The following is an 18,720-nucleotide window of genomic DNA, read 5'->3' on the forward strand; positions in this document are numbered from 1 at the left end:
TCTCAGCTCACTGCAAGCTCCGCCTCCCGGGTTTACGCCATTCTCCTGCCTCAGCCTCCCAAGTAGCTGGGACTACAGGCGCCCACCACCTCGCCCGGCTAGTTTTTTGTATTTTTTAGTAGAGACGGGGTTTCGCCGGGTTAGCCAGGATGGTCTCCATCTCCTGACCTCGTGATCTGCCCGTCTCGGCCTCCCAAAGTGCTGGGATTACAGGCTTGAGCCACCGCGCCTGGCCTGACACCTTTCCTTTCTTATGAGAGTCTTATGTCCTAGATGTATTGCACTATGAAAATGATAAGGATGGTGATCCTAAAATCCTCGGATGGCTCTTGTCAGGACCTCCCTGTCTTACTTCTGGAAGGAATTTTTGGTTTTTGAGTTGGAGTCTCACTTTGTTGCCCAGGCTGAAGTGCAGTGGCATGTAATAGCTCATTGTAACCTTGAACTTCTGAGTTCAAATGATCCTTCTACCTCAGCCTTCAGAGTAGCTGGAACTATAAGCATGTATCACCATACCATGCCTGGCAAATTTTTTTTTTTTTTTTTTGAAAGGGATGAGCTGCTACTGGGCTTCCATCTGTAATCGAGTCAAGGCTTGGTCTCCCAGGAGGCCCCACCTTCCAACTGGTTTCCCCGCTATTATGACAAGAAGGGGACCTTTATTTTTTATTTTTATTTTTTGAGACAGAGTCTCGCTCTGTCACCCAGGCTGGAGTGCGGAACTTGGGATCTCAACAACTTCCGCCTTCCAGTTTCAAGTGATTCTCCTGCCTCAGTCTCCCGAGTAGCTGGAATTACAGGTGCACGCCACCACGCCTAGCTAATTTTTTGTATTTTTATTGTTCTGGGGTAGATACGCTGAACGTGCAGGTTTGTTACATAGGTATACATGTGCCATGGAGATTTGCTGCGCGTGTTTTTTTGTATTTTTAGTAGAGACAGGGTTTCGCCATGTTGGCCGGACTGATCTCTAACTCCTGACCTCAGGTGATCTGCCCACCTTGGCCCCCCAAAGTGCTGGGATTACAGGCATGAGCCACAGCGCCCAGCCTAGAAGGGGACATTTAGAGTTTGCTTTGTCCATTTACAAGCTTCTTGGGGATTACTCAGTGGGCCAGGTTTTTTGATTTTTTTTTTTGCAGACTACATTGATGGGATGGAGTGATACTGTGTAGGAGTGGCAAGAATTGAGAATGAGTAATGGTTTCTAGTTTTCTCGCTTTAGAAACTGGGTTGGTGGGGTGGCATTCTGTGAGAGGAACTGCTTGAGTGGGAACAAGTTTATGTGAGACTAGAAGTGGTTCCATATTGGCCATATTGCAGGAAAAGTGCCCGCAGATGGCTGGGTGTAGTTGGTATGAATGATTGAAGGACTGCTAGGGGCACACTAGGGTCCAGTTTGTTTAACATCCTTTGTCATTTTACTTCAGTTGGAAAGCTTCAAAAATTAATTTAAAATTGTATAATTAGCCAGGCGTGGTAGCTCACACCTGTAATCCTAGCACTTTGGGAGGCCAAGGCAGGCAGATCGTTTGAGCCCAGAAGTTCAAGACCAGCCTGGGCAACATGATCAAACCCCATCTCTACAGGATGCAAAAAACTAGCTGGGCATGGCTATGTGCCCCTGTAGTCCAGCTGCTCGGAATGCTGAGGTGGGAGGATCGTTTGAGCCCAGAAAGTTGAGATTGTAGTGAGCCGAGATAGCACTACTGCACTGCAGCCTGGGCAACAGAGTGAGATCGTATCACAGTAAATGAATGAATGAATGAATGAATGATCAGTGCTGAAGAGAGGTACAAGTGGCAGTGGGAGTCTATGATTTTGTTAAATTCTTTTTGCTTTTCCCTTGTTCTCATCTACTACTAGCAGTAGTTCTAGAATGTTAAGCATTATTTGAGAGTCTAAACTAAGGACCTTTAGCTTGAGGTAACTGTGATTATATTTCACCCAGGAGAGTGGTCCTTTGGGATGCAAGGCAGTTGTTCTAACACCTCCCAGACCAGTGATATGTGTGTGTGAATTGCCTGCTGCTCTGTGCTGTGTGGTGTTGGAGGATAAGTCAAGTGGTTAGACTTGAGAACTCTGATCGTGTGAATGGGTATCTAAGATTCAGGACCCAGGGCCCTGCCCCAGGTAGATTATTTGGGTCTATGATGAGGCCGGGAATCTGCTGTTCAGTCCACATGATTATGACCAGGGGCTTTGCTTTAAGCAAATAGTTTTGATAGGTTAAAAACAGGGATTTTTCTTCTGATTTATAGAAGTTATACATACAAACTAAAATATTTTTTAAAACATAGAACAGGATTGAGCAAACTCATAGTTGACCTGACTCTCAAGGACAAAGTTGTGTTGCCTGTGGTCTGTGTTTCTCAGATTTTTCCTCCAGTGTGTTAACAAGTATGGACTCCCACGTGGCACTAAATATTCCTGTACAATGTGATTATAAATAGGCCATATTTGAATACCGTTGAACTTCCATTGTCCAGTTTTTCACTTGTACAGATCTATCGATGGACAATCCAGCATAAATACTTGATTAGGATAAATTTTTTTTTCCTTTTGGTAAGATAGGGTCTTGCTCTGTTTCCCAAGCTGGAGTGCGGTAGCACAATCATAGCTCCCTGCTGCCTTGACCTCCCAGACTCAAGTGATCCTCCCACTTCAGCTTCCTGAGTAGCTGGGACTACAGGGGCACACTTGGCTAATTTTTTAAATTTTTTGTAGTGAGGGGTCTTGCTATATTGCTCAGGCTGGTCTTGTAGTCCTGCCCTCAAGCCGTCCTCCCACCTTGGCCTCCCAAAGTGGTGGGATTACAGGCATGAGCCACTGCGCCCAGCCTTAAGGATAAATTCTTAGAAGTGGAATTACTGGGTCCAAAGAACACTTTCAGTATTTCTGCCCTTAAGAAAGATGAGTCAGTTAGAGGGCTTCTTGACCCTTAGCCTCGTAAAACCTAGGTGTTTTGTTTTGGTTTTTAATTGCCAATTTGGTAAGGAAAAGATGAGCATTCTTAAATGTTTGCATTCTTTTGGATATTTTATGAGATTGAATCTTTCTTCATGTTTGACAATTTGTGTTTTTTCTTTTGTGAATTATCTTTTCTGCCTCCTGTATCCTTTTTTTCCTATTGGGGTATTTGTCCTTTTCCTAATTTTTAAGAGGTCTTGTTCATTATGTTAATTCCATGTTAACCTAAATTTATTTTAATAAAATTGAAAAGCATGGTGCCTTATTTTGCAGGCATGAGGATGTTGTATTTCTTACTCCTTTTTTTTTAGTTTACCTAAAGCAGTAAAAAGAAGAATTAATGCATTGAAACAACTTCAGGTGAGATGTGCTCACATAGAAGCCAAGTTCTATGAAGAGGTACATGACTTGGAAAGAAAGTATGCAGCACTATACCAGCCTCTTTTTGACAAGGTAGGGAACGCTCTTAACGAATTTAATATACAGATAATCTTCAACTTACGACGGTGTTAGGTTGTGATAAACTCATTATAAGTTGACAACATCTAGGGTAAGAACTCATCTAAGCTACCAAACATAGCTTAGTCTAGACTACCTTAAATAAGCTCAGAACACTTACATGAGCCTGCAGTCAGGCAAAATCATCTTCCACAAAGCCTATTTTATAATAAAGTGCTGAGTATCTCATGTAATGTATTGAACACTACACAGAGAGTGGGACAGAGTGTGGCTGTATTGGTACTCAAAGTGTGATGGCTTCTGCACCATCATGAAGTTGAAAATCTTTAGTTGAACCATTGGAAATCAGGGACTGCCTTTATTTTAGATCTTTAGGTGAAACATCCAGATTTATCCAGGAAATCATTTAATATTTTTCTTTGAACCCTAAAATTTAGAATCTTAAAATAAGTTATAAAAATACCCAGTTTTCAAAGTCTTTTTGTAGACATTATTTATAAATTTAACTCTTGAGTTTCCAAGTAAGCTAATAACATAATTCTAATAAGGTCTCATTTTTATGTAGAGAAGAGAATTTATCACCGGTGATGTTGAACCAACAGATGCGGAATCTGAATGGCACAGTGAAAATGAAGAGGAAGAGAAATTGGCTGTAAGTCTTTTGAAAAATGTGACTTATGTTCTGTTTTAATACTATTAAAAATAAGCATTTTTAAATGATTTTTAATGACTAGTAAACTTACGTGCTTCTAGCAGTAGGTGCTGCTGCATCATTAGGTTGGGTTTAGATTCCTTTCTGATACTGATCTAGCATCTGGCACAGTACTGTCAGTTCATAGGAGGAGTAAGATGTAGTGCCATGTCAGTTATCTGTGGACAGGAGCATATTGAAATAAAGGATCAGACAATAAAGATTAAAACATCAGAGAAAGCAAAGATCAAGAAGAGATACCCCTGTGTTCTCAGTCACTGGAATATTGGGGGAGTTGTGAGGGGAGTGCCTTCTTGCTCAGTGGCGTGGACTAGCGTGCTCCCTGACAGGTGCTCAGCCAGTGGATTGGTTGCGTATGGTGGTTGTGGTATGGCCGTCAGTTACCTGCTCACAGCCTTTTTCTAGTGACTGGTCCCATTCCAGTGCTGTGAAAACTCCCAGTGTCAAGCTGATTTTATGTTTGGGAGACAAGTGACTTTTATCCTATCACTAACTTTTGGCATGGGTGTTTTTTTTTTTTTAAGGTATATGATAATTTTGGTAGCCTTATGTGTTTTTGATCTTTTTAAAATATGTAGAACCTGGCCGAATTGAAGCCATGGCTGTGGATTGATACAGTTGTGAATCAGCTTCTAACAGCTCAAGGAAATCTGCCTTCGCTAATTTAAAAGGCCTACGAGATCATTTCATCATAACAATCCCATTTGGCAAGGCATTCAGAATTTCCCATAGTTCCATTTAGTGTTATGTTTTACCTCCCTTGGTCTACCTTTTCCCTGGGGCCTGATGTTATAAGACTCCCCTTCACTTTACCATGTACCCTTTCTGATCACTTTCTGATGCTTGCGTTATGTCCATGAACCAGCATTTATAGCCACCTGCTTAAAGCTGGATAAGTTGCTGAGCACTTTCTTGCTGCAGATACTGCTGCAGCAAATGTTTTTTTTTTTTTTTTTTTTTACTTCAACTTACTGCCCCTACCCCACAAATTTTAACCAGAGGTCAGATTATTAGTCCAAGTGAACTTACTGATCCTTGGACTGGACTTTTTTTTCCCAGTGATAGATGTTCTGCATATTTGCATTCCATTTCCTTAAGGTTGACGTACAGTCTTTGCATCTGCATTTGTGATGATGATTGTCTCAGGATGGCACCTCACAGAGTTAGCACTGGATGACCTTTCCCAGAGTTGGTGGCACTTTGTCATCTCTTCAGTTTCTTCGCCTTTGTTGTGAAATCATAAGGAATTCCATGTGGATATAACGCCTTGACCGCTTTTTTCCCTCGGAAGCATCTGAGAAGTGTTGCATGGCACAGTGAATGGTTTGGAGATGCAGACTCTGAAAGAAAAGTTTTTGATCGGAGATAATACAGGATTTGGAAATGGTACTCTACATTAAGCCACTGCGTTATTTTTAAATTTGTATTTTTTGCGATCTTTTTGCATCTTTATTTTTTTTAGGGAGACATGAAAAATAAAGTAGTCATAACTGAAAAAGAAGCAGCAACAGCTGAAGAGCCAAATCCCAAAGGAATTCCAGAGTTCTGGTTTACCATCTTTAGAAATGTAGATATGCTAAGTGAATTAGTCCAGGTAAGCACATTTCTATCTTTTAGAGAGATTATGTGGTAGTCTTCTAACATTACTTATCTATGGCATTTTTTTAAGCACTAAACTGGGCGTTGAAAGGTTGTTCATAGTGGGCGGAAGGGCACTTTCTGTGACCAGGACCTAAGGTGAGCAGTTCTGATCTCACAGTGAATGGTTTATTCACAGTGGGGCTTCCATGCTGTCTTTTGCAGTTCTTGGTGGAAAGCCAGGCAGCTCAGCCTGATCCAAAACTTTCAAATCAATTCCTTTTACCTCCTGTAAATGTCTGTTGTCTCGCCTGTGAATAGATTCAAGAGCGCATCTGTGTCTTACTGTGGTGTGAGTGCGCAGGAAAGGGTGAGGGTGGGAGACCAGAGTAGGAGAATGAATTTTGAAGGGATAAGTTCTGTGTGTGTGTGTATACACACACACATCCCAGTGAATTTTTGAACAAGTTGCTAATATTTTCTGATCATTTCTCTTGAAAAGTGTCTATTTTAAAAAAAGAAGGCCAGGCATGGTAGCTCATGTCTGTAGCCCCAGCACTTTGGGAGGCTGAGGTAGGCAGATTGTTTAAGACCAGCGTGGGCAGCATGGCGAAATCCCATCTCTACAAAAAATACAGAAGTTAGCCGGGCATTGTGTTGTGCACCTGTGGTCCCAGGTACTTGGGAGGCTGAGGCAGGAGGATCACCTGAGCCCAGGAGGTCGAGGCTGTGGTAAGCCATGATCATGGCGCTACACTTCATCCTGGTGGGTGACAGAGTGAGACCCTGTCTCAAAAAAAAAAAAAACAAAACCAACATTTCTGATTTTGTCTTGCCTTGACATTTTACTTTCTACAGTGAAATGGTGAACAAATTAAAAGGTGACAAATTTGGTTTTCCCTGAAATTAGTTATAATAGAAGTTTCTACAACACAGAAACAAATCTTGCCTTAAGTCTCACTGACTGACTTGCTGTCAGTTTTTATTGCTCCAGAGTCCCCAGAAACAGTACATCTACATTCACACTTGCTCAGGACAGCTCCAGGTTCTGCTTGTGTGGGCAGAGTGCTTCTCCCATCACAGAGCATAGCCACTGTCTGTTGTCCTTTACAAACTGCTGTATTGTAATTTGCACGGGATTTTACAGCTACTTTTTTTAATGGTTTTCACAAATGTATCACATTGCTGCCTCTGCTACCTCCCTTGTTTCATGCTTATCCTGTGTCCTAAGCCAAAACTTGAGAATTCAAGATGGAAAGAATGATGTATTTCTTATTCTCCTTCCAGAGCAGAAAGCATCTAAAATAGAACAGCCTTGGTTTTTCCTGATCTGAGCTTCCTTTTTATATGAAAAGGTGGAATTTACGAAGACTAGACCATACTTTTAAAAGAATGCCATGCACCAGAATTTCATTGGAAAAATTAAGTAGTGTGTACCAGAGCCGCAGTCTCACCCTGACTGTGTATTACAATCACCTGAGCAGCTTTAAAAACTAAATAGCAAAAACTGAATGCCTCATCTGTCACCACGGCACTGAGAGTTTTGAGGTGGTTTTAGGAACTCTGATATGCATGCTGAGAGTTGAAAATCCCCATGGTAGGGAGCAGGTGGAAAGACTAGCTCTTAGGTTAGTTCTTCTCAGACTTCGGGGGGCATGGGGAGTGGCCATGGCAGTGCAGATTCTGGTTCTGTGGGGTTGCGTGTCTCATGGGCCCCAGGGTGATGCTCATGCTGCAGGGTTGGAGCATCTTCACGTGGGATTGGAGGTGCAGTGATAACAGGGTTTGGGAGCAAGAGTTAGGTGACTTGAGTGAGTTTTGGTGTCCCCTTCTGTGCATGTGGCCACCTGGTTATGGCATTGGGGTCACTGGCCATGGATAGCGCTGCCTTGGGTTTTGAGAGCACAGTGAGGCATTTGGCCACATTTTAATGGGGTGTCCCTTCTCATTCTCCCAGCACCTCTGTATTAGTGTCAGTGCTTCAGCATTTCAGCCAAGAGGTGTCTTGTTGCTTTTTGTTTTAAAAGCTTTAAAAAGATATGCAGGGGTTGATAGAGTAGTCATTTAATATGCAGAGAATGAGGAAATGTTATTTGTACTGTTTGTAACCTCATAGCAGGTAACGGTAGCATGTTCTATTTTGATTTTTTAACAAATTTTTTTTTTTTTTTTAACGGAGTCTTGCTCTGTTGCCCAGGCTGGAGTGCAGTGGCATGTTCTCAGCTCGCTGCAAGCTCCGCCTTCCGGGTTCACGCCATTCTCCTGCCTCAGCCTCTCGAGTATCTGGGACTACAGGTACCCGCCACCATGCCCGGCTAATTTTTTGTATTTTTAGTAGAGACGAGGTTTCACCATGTTAGCCAAGATAGTCTCGATCTCCTGACCTCATGATCCCGTCCGCCTCAGCCTCCCAAAGTGCTGGGATTACAGGCGTGAGCCACCGCGCCCGGCTAACAATTATGTTTTAATGTCTGGTGTTGGAGTCTGCCATTTCTGAGAGAATCCCTTTCCTTTTTAAGGGACATGGTCTTGCTATGTTGCCAGGGCTAGTCTTATACTCCTGGCCTCAAGTGATCCTCCTGCCTCAGCCTCCCAAAGTGCTGGGATTACAGGCGTGAGCCACCGCGCCCGGCTAACAATTATGTTTTAATGTCTGGTGTTGGAGTCTGCCATTTCTGAGAGAATCCCTTTCCTTTTTAAGGGACATGGTCTTGCTATGATACCCAGCCTAGAGGTCAGTGGCTTTTCATAGGCACAGTCAGTGCACTGCTGTCTCAGTCTCTTAGCCTCAAGTGGTCCTCCCAAGTAACTGGGACTGCAGGTGTGCGCCACTGTGCCCAGCTCATTTTGGTCAAATATTAAATTCCAAAGTTGGATTAACTCTGAATCCCTTTGTTCTAAATTTGGGGATAGTTGAAATATATTCCTTCAAGTAGAGTGGAAAATTTGAGATGGCGGCTTTATGATCTGAGTGTGATGCTTCCAGTGTTGTTTGTGTCTTTGCTTCCTGAGTCTTGAGTGTCTGCCAGTGTGGGGCATTGCCTTATATCTGCCCTGGACATTTAAATTTTGACCCACAGGGTACATGGCTGCTTGAGGAAATTAGAACATAATGGTTATTTTATGAAGTTTGGGAAAACATCAGTGGGCACTGCGTCTTTGAGTGGGATGAGTTTGAAGTTCGCAGTGCCATCTCTGGAAAGCATGCTGGTGAAGGTGTTCATCTTGGTGATCGAGAGCCAGTGCATGCCTCCATGGGTGGCACGCGCAGTGTTGGAGACTGAACATCGCCTGCAGGTGTGGCCCATTTCGCAACTGCCTTTGGGTTACTTTTTGTCTAAATACTTGCAGGTATCTTTTTGTCGCTGTTTTTGTTTTTTCTATAATGTCAAAAGAGTTGAAAATTAGGACTCACTTAATGGAAAGTCAGGCACAGAAAGGGAAATACCTCATGTTCACACTCATGTGGGAGCTACAAAAACAGCTTACCGAAGCAGAGTTGTTAAAGGCTTAGAGGGAGAGAGAGGGGAGAACAAACAGGGACAGGTCCGTTACTGGATAGAGTCACTGCTAGATTGGAGGAGTAAGTTCCAGTGTTTTGTAGCACTGTAGGGTGAATGTGGCTAACGATAATTTAGTGTGTATTTTCAGAAAGCTAGAGGACGGGTTTTGAATGTTCAAAAATAAATGAGGTGATGGTCCTGATTTATTACACATTGTATATGTGCATCAAAATGTCACTGTGTCCCATAAATTAGTACAGTTGTTACATAGAACTAAAAAAGGGAAAAAATGATTTAAGAGAAACTTAATGGAACTTCAAGACATTTTGAGGTTCAGTGCCCAGACTTCGGGGGTAAAGAAGCGACTGTAATGTTACAAACGAAGCACCTGCTGCCAGTGCGTGTTTATGAGGATTCAGGTCTTTCCATTCCTCTTCTGACTTTCCTCACTTGAACCTTCTAATCTGACAGGTATCAGCAAACTCTGAGTTTGAAGAAATACCACTTGTAAAATGATACAGACAGATAAGAATTGTACGCTCTTCCATGGTGCCTGCAAGTTAGATCTCAGACACGCTCTGTGTAACTGTCCTTAAAGAAGTTACCGCGTGTGGCTGGGCGCGATGGCTCATGCCGGTAATCCCAGCACTTTGGGAGGCCGAGGCGGGTGGATCACGAGGTCAGGAGATCGAGACCATCCTGGCTAACACGGTGAAACCTCATCTCTACTAAAAATACAAAAAATTAGCCGGGCGTGGTGGCGGGCACCCGTAGTCCCAGCTACTCAGGATGCTGAGGCAGGAGAATGGCATGAACCTGGGAGGCAGAGCTTGCAGTGAGCTGAGATTGTACCGTTGCACTCCAGCCTGGGTGACAGAGCAAGACTGTCTCAAAAAAAAAATAAAGAAGTGACCGTCTGTATAGTGAGTTTTGGATACAGTCATGAGCCACATAACACATTTTGGTCACAACAGACTGCATATAGGATGGCGGTCCTGTAAGATTATGATACCATATTCTTACTGTACGTTCTCTGTGTTTAGATACACAAATAATTACCATCACTAGCTGCTTCCAGTATTCAGTACAGTCACAAGCTGTACAGGTTTGTAGTGCAGGAGCAATAGTGGATAGTAGGCTGCACTGTCTAGGTTTGTGTAAGTATGCTCTGATGATTGCATGCCGAATTGCCTAATGGTGTGTTTCTCAGGAGGTGCCCCCATTGTTAAGGCGTGCACAACTTTATTGCCACAGGTGGGGAAGCTGGTTGCCACGGCTGTAGCTGATCTAGCCTTCTCTTCTGACTTCCAGGCTTCTGCTCTGTCTCCTCAACAGTCTTGGTTGGTAGCATTTCTGATCTCTGTGTGCAGTGGCAGCTGGTGGCAGGAAAGCAGTGAAGGCCCTTGCCCCAGTGTTGCAGGCAGGCGGGTGTCAGTGGCACTGCCCTTCGCTGTCAGTGACACCCACCGTTGCTCCACACTAGGGAAAGGGGACACCTTGGTGCTGCTTTTCTATGACAGGGAGTTGGTGAATAACTTTGGGTTTCTTCCTGGTAGTTATTACTTGACAAGGACAGAATTCCAGTAGGGCTAGTTATGCAGCATCTGGGAGCCCATGCAGCCATGACGCTTGGGGAGAGATGTGCTGTTTTTTAAAGGCCGATTGGAATTTTTTTTCTCTTTTTGATTAGGAATATGATGAACCAATCTTGAAACACCTGCAGGATATTAAAGTGAAGTTTTCTGACCCTGGACAGCCTATGGTGAGTACTGACTTGACCTTCTGGTTGGCATCAGAGTCAGTCCACAAAGATGGAAAAACTTGGAGCCAGGGGCAAGAAACCCGCAAAACCCACACTTAGCCACTCATCTGCTGGGCAGCCCTGGGCAAGACAGCTCTCCAAGAGTTAGACTGAGTACCGCATTGTCTCTTTGCTCCCTGAGAGTTAGACGGGGATCCCATTGCCTTTCTGTCTCGTGCTTGGCACTGTAGTCGTGAGTCTGTGCTGGATGATTTGACAGTGATGCCGACCATGTGATGTTCCAGACCCTACAGCCAGGTGGGCACCAACGCAGGAGTCAGACTGCAACTCCTGGGCTGTGGTGGTGCTGTCCACTGTGCCCGCCCTCGGTCTTGTAGTTTGTTTGTTTACTCGGTTGGTTGGAGATGATACCGTTCTTTTCCCAAGTGTCTCTCAAGTTTGCATGCATCTAATGTATATTTTTAACGTTTAAAAAGATGGGAGCTATGTACACATATGAACAGCACTTATTCGAAAATCTGAACCTACTAGGTTTTACCCTAAAAAAAAAGGCACAAAGACTGAAAAATGTTTTCCTGCTCTTTGATTTGTCCTGAAACAAATCTTTCCAATACACTTGCTTTGGTGTATCATTGCAGTAGTAATGTTAGTGGCATGGATCAGCCTGCCAGTTGGTAAGACAAGCTTGACTAGGTCAGCCCTTACTTTTATCTGAGGAAACATGCTCATCTTCAGATAGCCTCCCCAGGCTGTCTCATCCTAGCCTGGTTCTCCCAGGGAGCACTGTTCGTTAACCTGTTAGCCTGGCTGTAGCTAATGGGTTCCATTCCGGTGCAATAGCATTTCCAGCGACACATGACTGACTGACTGGTGGCTTTCAGTTTCAGGTCTTGGAGACAAATGCTGCATGACAGGCTGTGGGTTAGGGATCTTGCGGATGGGTAATGGTGGTAGGGACCTGGGACCAGTCAGCAGTGTCTTCCTTCCTCCCCATCTCAGCACTGGGGCCCAGGCTAATGGATGAGGGCCACTAGGAGTGGGATTTCTTCAGTACTGGGGCCCGGGCTAATGGACGAGGGCCACTAGGAGTAGAATTTCTTCACTGCAAGTGCTGCAAGTAATGCCTGGGGCAGCGGCAGGGGCAGGCAGTGGATCCACCTGTATCTGTCCCTTCTACTTTTTCCTGTTCCTGTCTGTTTTCCACTATGGAAGGTGATATTCAGGTGTCTCTCTCCAGGTGGGGCACTGGGAGTCAGGAGTGATGCCTGCTCACCAGCTAGGGGCTGCCTCCAGAGGGGACACCCCATCTTCCCTGTCCCATGTGGGTCATAGCAGGTCCTTCTTCCTGGGCTTGCATCTCTTCTGTTTAGACTTTATCACAGGGCCCCCGGGAGCCGCCTGGGCACGTCTGCCTAGTTTGCCCTCATTGGTGTGCATTCTCTTCCCCATGGTGTGAGTGTGTGGTGCTTTAAGGTTCTGTGTGTGTTTTGCTTGTACTTAATTCATCCAGACTCAATTAACTTTTTTTCTCCTTTGAGTTAGTTCCTTTTTTTCCCCTTTCTTTTCTTTTCTTTTTATTATTACTATTTTTTGAGACGGAGTCTCACTCTGTCGCCAGGCTGGAGTGCAGTGCTATGATCTCGGCTCACTGCAACCTCCGCCTCCCGAGTTCAAGCTATTCTCCTGCCTCAGCCTCCCGAGTAGCTGGGATTACAGGTGTGCGCCACCACGCCCAGCTGATTTTTGTATTTTTAGTAGAGACAGGATTTTACCACATTGGCAAGGATGGTCTCAATCTCTTGACCTCGTGATCTGCTCACCTCAGCCTCCCAAATGCTGGGATTACAGGCGTGAGCCCCCACACCCGGCCTCTTTTTTCTTATTGGACACCTGTTTGATGATTTCCTAGGTCAATTTTCTTTCTTTCTTAGCCTGTCATCTTATTTTCCTCCATCTCATGGTTACTCATAGACTAGAGCTCTGGTTGTGGTAGACTGTGGACCAGTAATCTTTTTTTCTTTTTACTTCCCTATTATTAAAGTCATATGTAGAAAATACGGGCAAGTGTAAAGAACGCCGTACAAATCTGTTTTCTATAAGTAAATATCAGCAGCTTAGTGAGTTTCCCCATACTCTTTTTCCTTTGTAAAATTATTATGAAGCATCTGAGGCATTTTAAGTTATAAAGAGAAATAAAACTTCAAAATGAGTCTTGGCTGGTGTTTTTGCAGCTCCCCACCATGCCTCATTCCCTTCCCTTGAGCAGTTGCCCACCTGGACACACAGTGCACACGTGTGCCACATGGCTCTTGCCACACCACATGGTGTGTGCACAGTGTCACCCTGCTGTCACATCACACAGGCTTGGCTGGGGGAATAGTTGTTACTGCCGCCATTGGCTATAAAATGTTTTAACATTCCCCTGCATGCACCACCTCCCCCATTGTAAATTGTTGCATTATGATCAGCATACTTGAACCCAAATTTGTGTTAAATTAAATGTTTGTTAATTTATTTAGTTTAGATTCCTTTCAGTATACTTACTGAGTGAAAGAAGATGAAGCTTTAGAAGGCCCAAAGGTCGTTCAGTTGGGATTACAGGCATGAGCCACCTAGGCCCTGCTAATTTTACATTTCTTTAGTTGCTTGTAAGATTGAGCGTGGTTAGCATATTTGTGGCTTGTGTAGTGCATGTGTGAATTAAGCAGTCTTATCTTCAAGCCACTTTTCATTTGGGCAGTTAAACACTTTCTTGAATCATCTTCAGTTGTCTTTGGGTTACTCTTGACTGAACAAAGTCAGAGGGGAGAGAAAAAAGGAAAATAGGAAGAAATATGAATCTATCTATAGAAAAGTAGGCTGGGTGTGGTAGCTCATGCCTGTAATCCCAGCACTTTAGGAGGCCAAGGTGGAGGATTGCTCGAGCCCGGGAGTTCGAGACCAGCCTGGGCAACATAGAGAAAACTGGTCTTTAAAAGAGAAAGTAAAAAGGAGGGGAAAAATGAGTAGGACATGGTGAAGGACCACAAGTCTAATAATACTATTTGTATTATTGGGGTCATCCCATGCCCTGGGTTGGTTGTCCACACTGTGGTTACAGCCTTAAACAGTTCTGGAATCACAGCAGTCTCTCCATTGGTTGGCTGCTTGCCTTCCCTCTTTATGTTGTTTTTTTTTTTTTTAAAGCCCTGGAGGGTTGGGAGAGAAATTGGCATTTTATTTGATGCTGATTCCCTGTAGCTGCCTCTTCCTTTCCTTGTGACTTACCAGGCAAGTGACTGGCGTTTCCTTTGTGTGGTTCATCTGCAGTGCCCTACCCGCTTCCTTTGCTCTTGCCAAGGCCAGTGGAGAGCTCCTAGCCAGGTCCTGCTGTCATCGCTTCTAGAAACCAACTACACTGTCTCCCTGATCCTGACTTCCTAAGCCCTCATGGCCCCCCCCTCCTCCTCCACCTTTCTTTGGAAGTTACTTTTTCAATTCTCCTTTGTGCAAGTGATTTGTTTGAATGTATAAACTTTTTTTTTGAGGAAATTATTACTGTATTTTTTTTTTTTTAGTCCTCTTAATTTCCCCTCCATTGATGGTTTTACCATTACAATGAAAATGGAAACAGCTAACGTTTAACCAGCCTTGTCCATAAACCCGGCTCTGTTCTAAGTCGTCTAGATTAACCGTCAAGGCAGCTCCTAGAGAGGGAGAGAGTTATTTCCAGTTTCTAGAAGGGATGACAGCAGGATCTGGCTAGGAGCTCTCCACTGGCCTTGGCAATGGAGGAAAGCAGAGCACGGAGACATTGAGTAGCTTCTGCGAATTGCCCAGCACTGAAGGCAGAGATGGGATTTGAACCCAGGCTGTCTGAGCGCAGAATTGGTCTTGTAAACTGTCTATAAATTACTCGACCAAGCTCGTCTTCCAGGTTTTTCTTTTATAAATAGGGATGAGGTAAAATGTCTTTGCACATACCAATGCATCATCCAGGTATTTTTCTCAAATTGAAGAAGTTCCTCAAAATGGAATTATTGAGTCAGGGAATATGCCTTTTTATTTTATTATTTTTTTGATATTGCCAAATTGTCCTTCATAAAATCTGTTGACAGTATATGAGTGTGCCCAGTACCCCAAAATCCTGGCTAAGTCTACATATTTTTATACATTTTGCCCCAAAGAAAGGCATCTCATTTTGGTGTTCTTGTGTTTTGTTACTTGTGAGCATAAATGCCTTGTTGCTGCTGTTGGATGTTACCTGTGCCTGCATTCGTGTTTGCATCGTTTTTCCCGGTGTGCTTACCTCTCTTCCAGGTCTGTAGCATGCTTTGTAAGTGAGGGATGAGCTTTCTGTCCTTGTAGAGATTTGTCCTTTTCTCCCACCCACCTCCCGGGAGAAAAGCTGTGGGTCACTGCTTTTACTGCACAGCACAGAATACAGACCCTGGCTTCCCCCAGCAGGGTGGGGGCTGGGGCTTAGGCTGAGCGGAAAAGGAGAGGAGGAGGATGGACTGCTGGTGCCCCTACTTTCCCCTAGTCACCTTCCCTCCTTCCAGGAAGCAAGGGTTGGGAGCAGCTAAGAGAAGCTAGGATTCTTTAGGAGAGCTTGACCCCTATTGGTGAGGAGGCATTGGAGCAGGACATGCCCCTACTCATGAACTGAACAGCTATTTCCCTCCAGTCCATCATTTGTTTTTTTTAACTTCATGGTGGCCTTTTTTGCAATGGAGAAGTTTTTCTCGTTCCATGGCCCTATCTGTTGAGCTTTCCCAAAATAGCTTCTAGTCAGTGTTGTGTACTCCAAGCAATCTGTCCTCGTTATTTTTCTATTTTAACTGGTGCTTACTCTGAGTTTCTGCTTTTAGTCTTTTGTGTTAGAGTTCCACTTTGAACCCAACGACTACTTTACCAACTCAGTCCTGACAAAAACCTACAAGATGAAATCAGAACCGGATAAGGCTGATCCCTTTTCCTTTGAAGGTCCTGAGATTGTGGACTGTGACGGGTAAGAAAATGTCATTCTACCTTGTTTTTCTGAAACAAAATGAAGAGATAATTTTGTAACTTGATGGGTAAGATAGAAGTAAGGAGTAAAGTACAGTCTTGAGTCTGCTTAAAAGCCTGGTAGATGGATATTTCAATAGTCTTTCAGTTTGGGAATGCTTGTAGTGCAGAACTTGGAGATGGTGGCCGAACCTGGGAAATGAGTCACGTGGTTGCACGTGCAAGCCTTTGGGATAGTGCCCGGTTTCTTCATTTTAATGAAAGTATTGGGTTCTCTAGACATCATGAATTGAAGTTCTTAAAATTGAATTCGTGGATTACCCTCAGCAAATAAATACTTATTGAATGAATGAGTCTGAGTCCAAGGCTGTCAGCTCATTGCTTTGGAGATAGGTGGGGGCAGCATAGCTGTTGTTTGACTCACTGATTTCAGGCTTTATAAATCACTAAAGAGAGAATTTGGTTTAGAATTAATTTCTCCAGGTTGGATTGACTGAGAAATGGTTTTAGTCTTGACTTGAAACAATTAAGTTTATTTACCAGAACTAAGTACTAATTGTTAATTCAGGACTTTATTGAAATCCTGCTGGAGTAATTTAGAAAAATGATTTTCCAGGGCCAGGCCATTGTGTGAGAAAAAGGCCTGGCCTTTCCAAGCATGTTCTTAAGCGGGCAGTATTGAGATCTGCCAGGTGTTTCCTGGGTCCATGGTGATTGTGTGTTAGAGAGCATGTTGTGCTCAGCCCTTGCCAGCCTCCCTGGGGCTGGAGTGGTCTGCACTGGCCGTCAAGATTCCCAGTGGCCACCTATTTCCTTTTTTCAGCTTGTTCTGCTCACTTGGCTGCCTTGAACAGCAGCAGCAACTCCTGCTTCCTTGGGAAGCCGAGGACAAGTTCTTGTGCATCGTGCAGACTTGACACAAGGGCTTTGCCACAGAATACACATTTCAGAGTCCTGATGAAATGTCTTGGGAAAATAATACCATTGTTCCAGAAGTCTGAAGTTTGAGGCAGTGGTCACACCCAAGTTGAAAGAGGACCGGGCCATTTCTCTTTTGCCAACCTCCAGATGAACTTCATGGGCCATTGTATTTGGTTTGCAGATTGGTTTTATTTAGTTTTCCAGGTTTGGCATAGAGCTGTGGTTTGCTTCCTGCCTTGCATTTGTAATGGATTTTTCTCATGGATTGTGTGTTCATGACAGCTGTCTTGTCCTGGTAGGTGTACCATTGACTGGAAGAAAGGAAAGAATGTTACTGTCAAAACCATCAAGAAAAAGCAGAAGCATAAGGGTCGAGGCACTGTTAGAACAATTACGAAACAAGTACCCAATGAGTCCTTTTTCAACTTCTTCAATCCACTGAAAGGCAAGTCTGTTGGTGGTTAATATTCATTATGTACTTGTATAAAATAATTTTGGTCACCTGATAGATTCCTAACACCCAGAGACTTTAGTCCTGTTCTTTCAGGCAAGTGTGGTCAGTAGGGGCACATTGCTGTGTCCCAGGCTGTTCTGTTGGTGCGCTGGCAAGTTTATTGTGGCGGGCAGAGGTAGCTAGGACAGTAAGAGTATGATTGTCATCTTCTGCAGGAAAGGGAAGAGCTTTGCTCTGCTTGGCTGCAGCCCAGGCAAAAACTTGTAGTTCTGTTTTAATAAAACTGAATGGAGTGTTTGCACCTGGGCTGCTTCCTCACCTGAAGCACCCTTCTCCACCAGTTGGCATTTCTGCCCCTCTGTTATGTCTGTTTTGCACCCCCCAGAGACCACTCCCAGCCTGGGAGAGCTGCTGGGTTTGCTCTCCAGGTATCCGTTACTGCTGTACGCTGGTTCTAGTTGTGCCGCTTTTGGATCATCTGCTTAGTCCCCCTTTTCTCGTAATTTTATTTTATGCACAGTTTGATAGAAGTTTTTGGAATTTATATATTGTGAGAAACAAGTAGTTGGGACTTTCAGTTTTGAAAAACATTGGCAGAATCACAGCTTGGAAGCTGCTTCCATTTATTTATTTATTTATTTAAATGTTCCTAAGTGGTAAAATAAAGATGAGACCTTTGAACTAGTAAAGATTGACCAGTTGATTTTGAGAGTAAATTACTTGGGATTTTTCATATAATTTCCTAATCATGAGAGAATGTGAAGTTCAAACTACTTGTCAGTGTTAAAATATCCATATTCTCTTTAGTTTCCATGAACAAAAACATAATTTGAAGTGAAGAGATGCCATCCCCTGCTGCAGATAATCAGTTAGTGTTTGTATGTGGGGCCACAGGGCGGCTCTCTTCTCCAATCTGAGTGTTTAATTTTTTTGATTTTGTCTCTGAGCTTAGCACCCTTATTTATCAAGCTATCCTTCAGAGTTCAGTTCGTTATTTTAATTGTGGTGCCTATTTTCTGCAATTAGACTTTGAATATAGAAGATACAAATATATATGGTTTGGGGAATGAGAGCAGTCATAAAATTAGGTATTACATTTCATGTTCTTTTGCAAGATTCCTTTTAGACATTTGGGTTGGGCATATTGGAGATTGTGAATTCACCGTGAAGCAGGGGGCTTTACTTTCTGGAATCACTGACTTTTTGTAGGAAGTTTTCTTAAAACTGATTTAAAAATAATTTTTTGTTGGGCGAGGTAGCTCACGCCTGTAATCCCAGCACTTTGGGAGGCCGAGGTGGGTGGATCACGAGGTCAGGAGATTGAGACCATCCTGGCTAACATGGTGAAACCCCGTCTCTACTAAAAATACAA

At 43.7% G+C, this 18,720-nt stretch overlaps 1 protein-coding gene across 3 annotated transcripts in view; it reads left to right on the forward strand.

Moving 5' to 3' along the window:
* Nucleotides 1-18,720, forward strand: part of NAP1L4 (nucleosome assembly protein 1-like 4) — a 54,013-nt gene that overhangs the window by 22,305 nt on the left and 12,988 nt on the right. For all 3 annotated transcript variants that reach the window (XM_011988194.1, XM_011988195.1, XM_011988192.1), the window contains 6 exons: nucleotides 3,282-3,423; nucleotides 3,995-4,081; nucleotides 5,604-5,735; nucleotides 10,913-10,984; nucleotides 15,835-15,974; nucleotides 17,194-17,339. In XM_011988194.1, the coding sequence (XP_011843584.1) occupies nucleotides 3,282-3,423; nucleotides 3,995-4,081; nucleotides 5,604-5,735; nucleotides 10,913-10,984; nucleotides 15,835-15,974; nucleotides 17,194-17,339 (719 nt within the window). The remainder of the gene's footprint in view (nucleotides 1-3,281; nucleotides 3,424-3,994; nucleotides 4,082-5,603; nucleotides 5,736-10,912; nucleotides 10,985-15,834; nucleotides 15,975-17,193; nucleotides 17,340-18,720) is intronic.

The sequence above is a fragment of the Mandrillus leucophaeus genome, unplaced genomic scaffold (assembly GCF_000951045.1).
Source record: "Mandrillus leucophaeus isolate KB7577 unplaced genomic scaffold, Mleu.le_1.0 Scaffold325, whole genome shotgun sequence".
NCBI lineage: Eukaryota > Metazoa > Chordata > Mammalia > Primates > Cercopithecidae > Mandrillus > Mandrillus leucophaeus.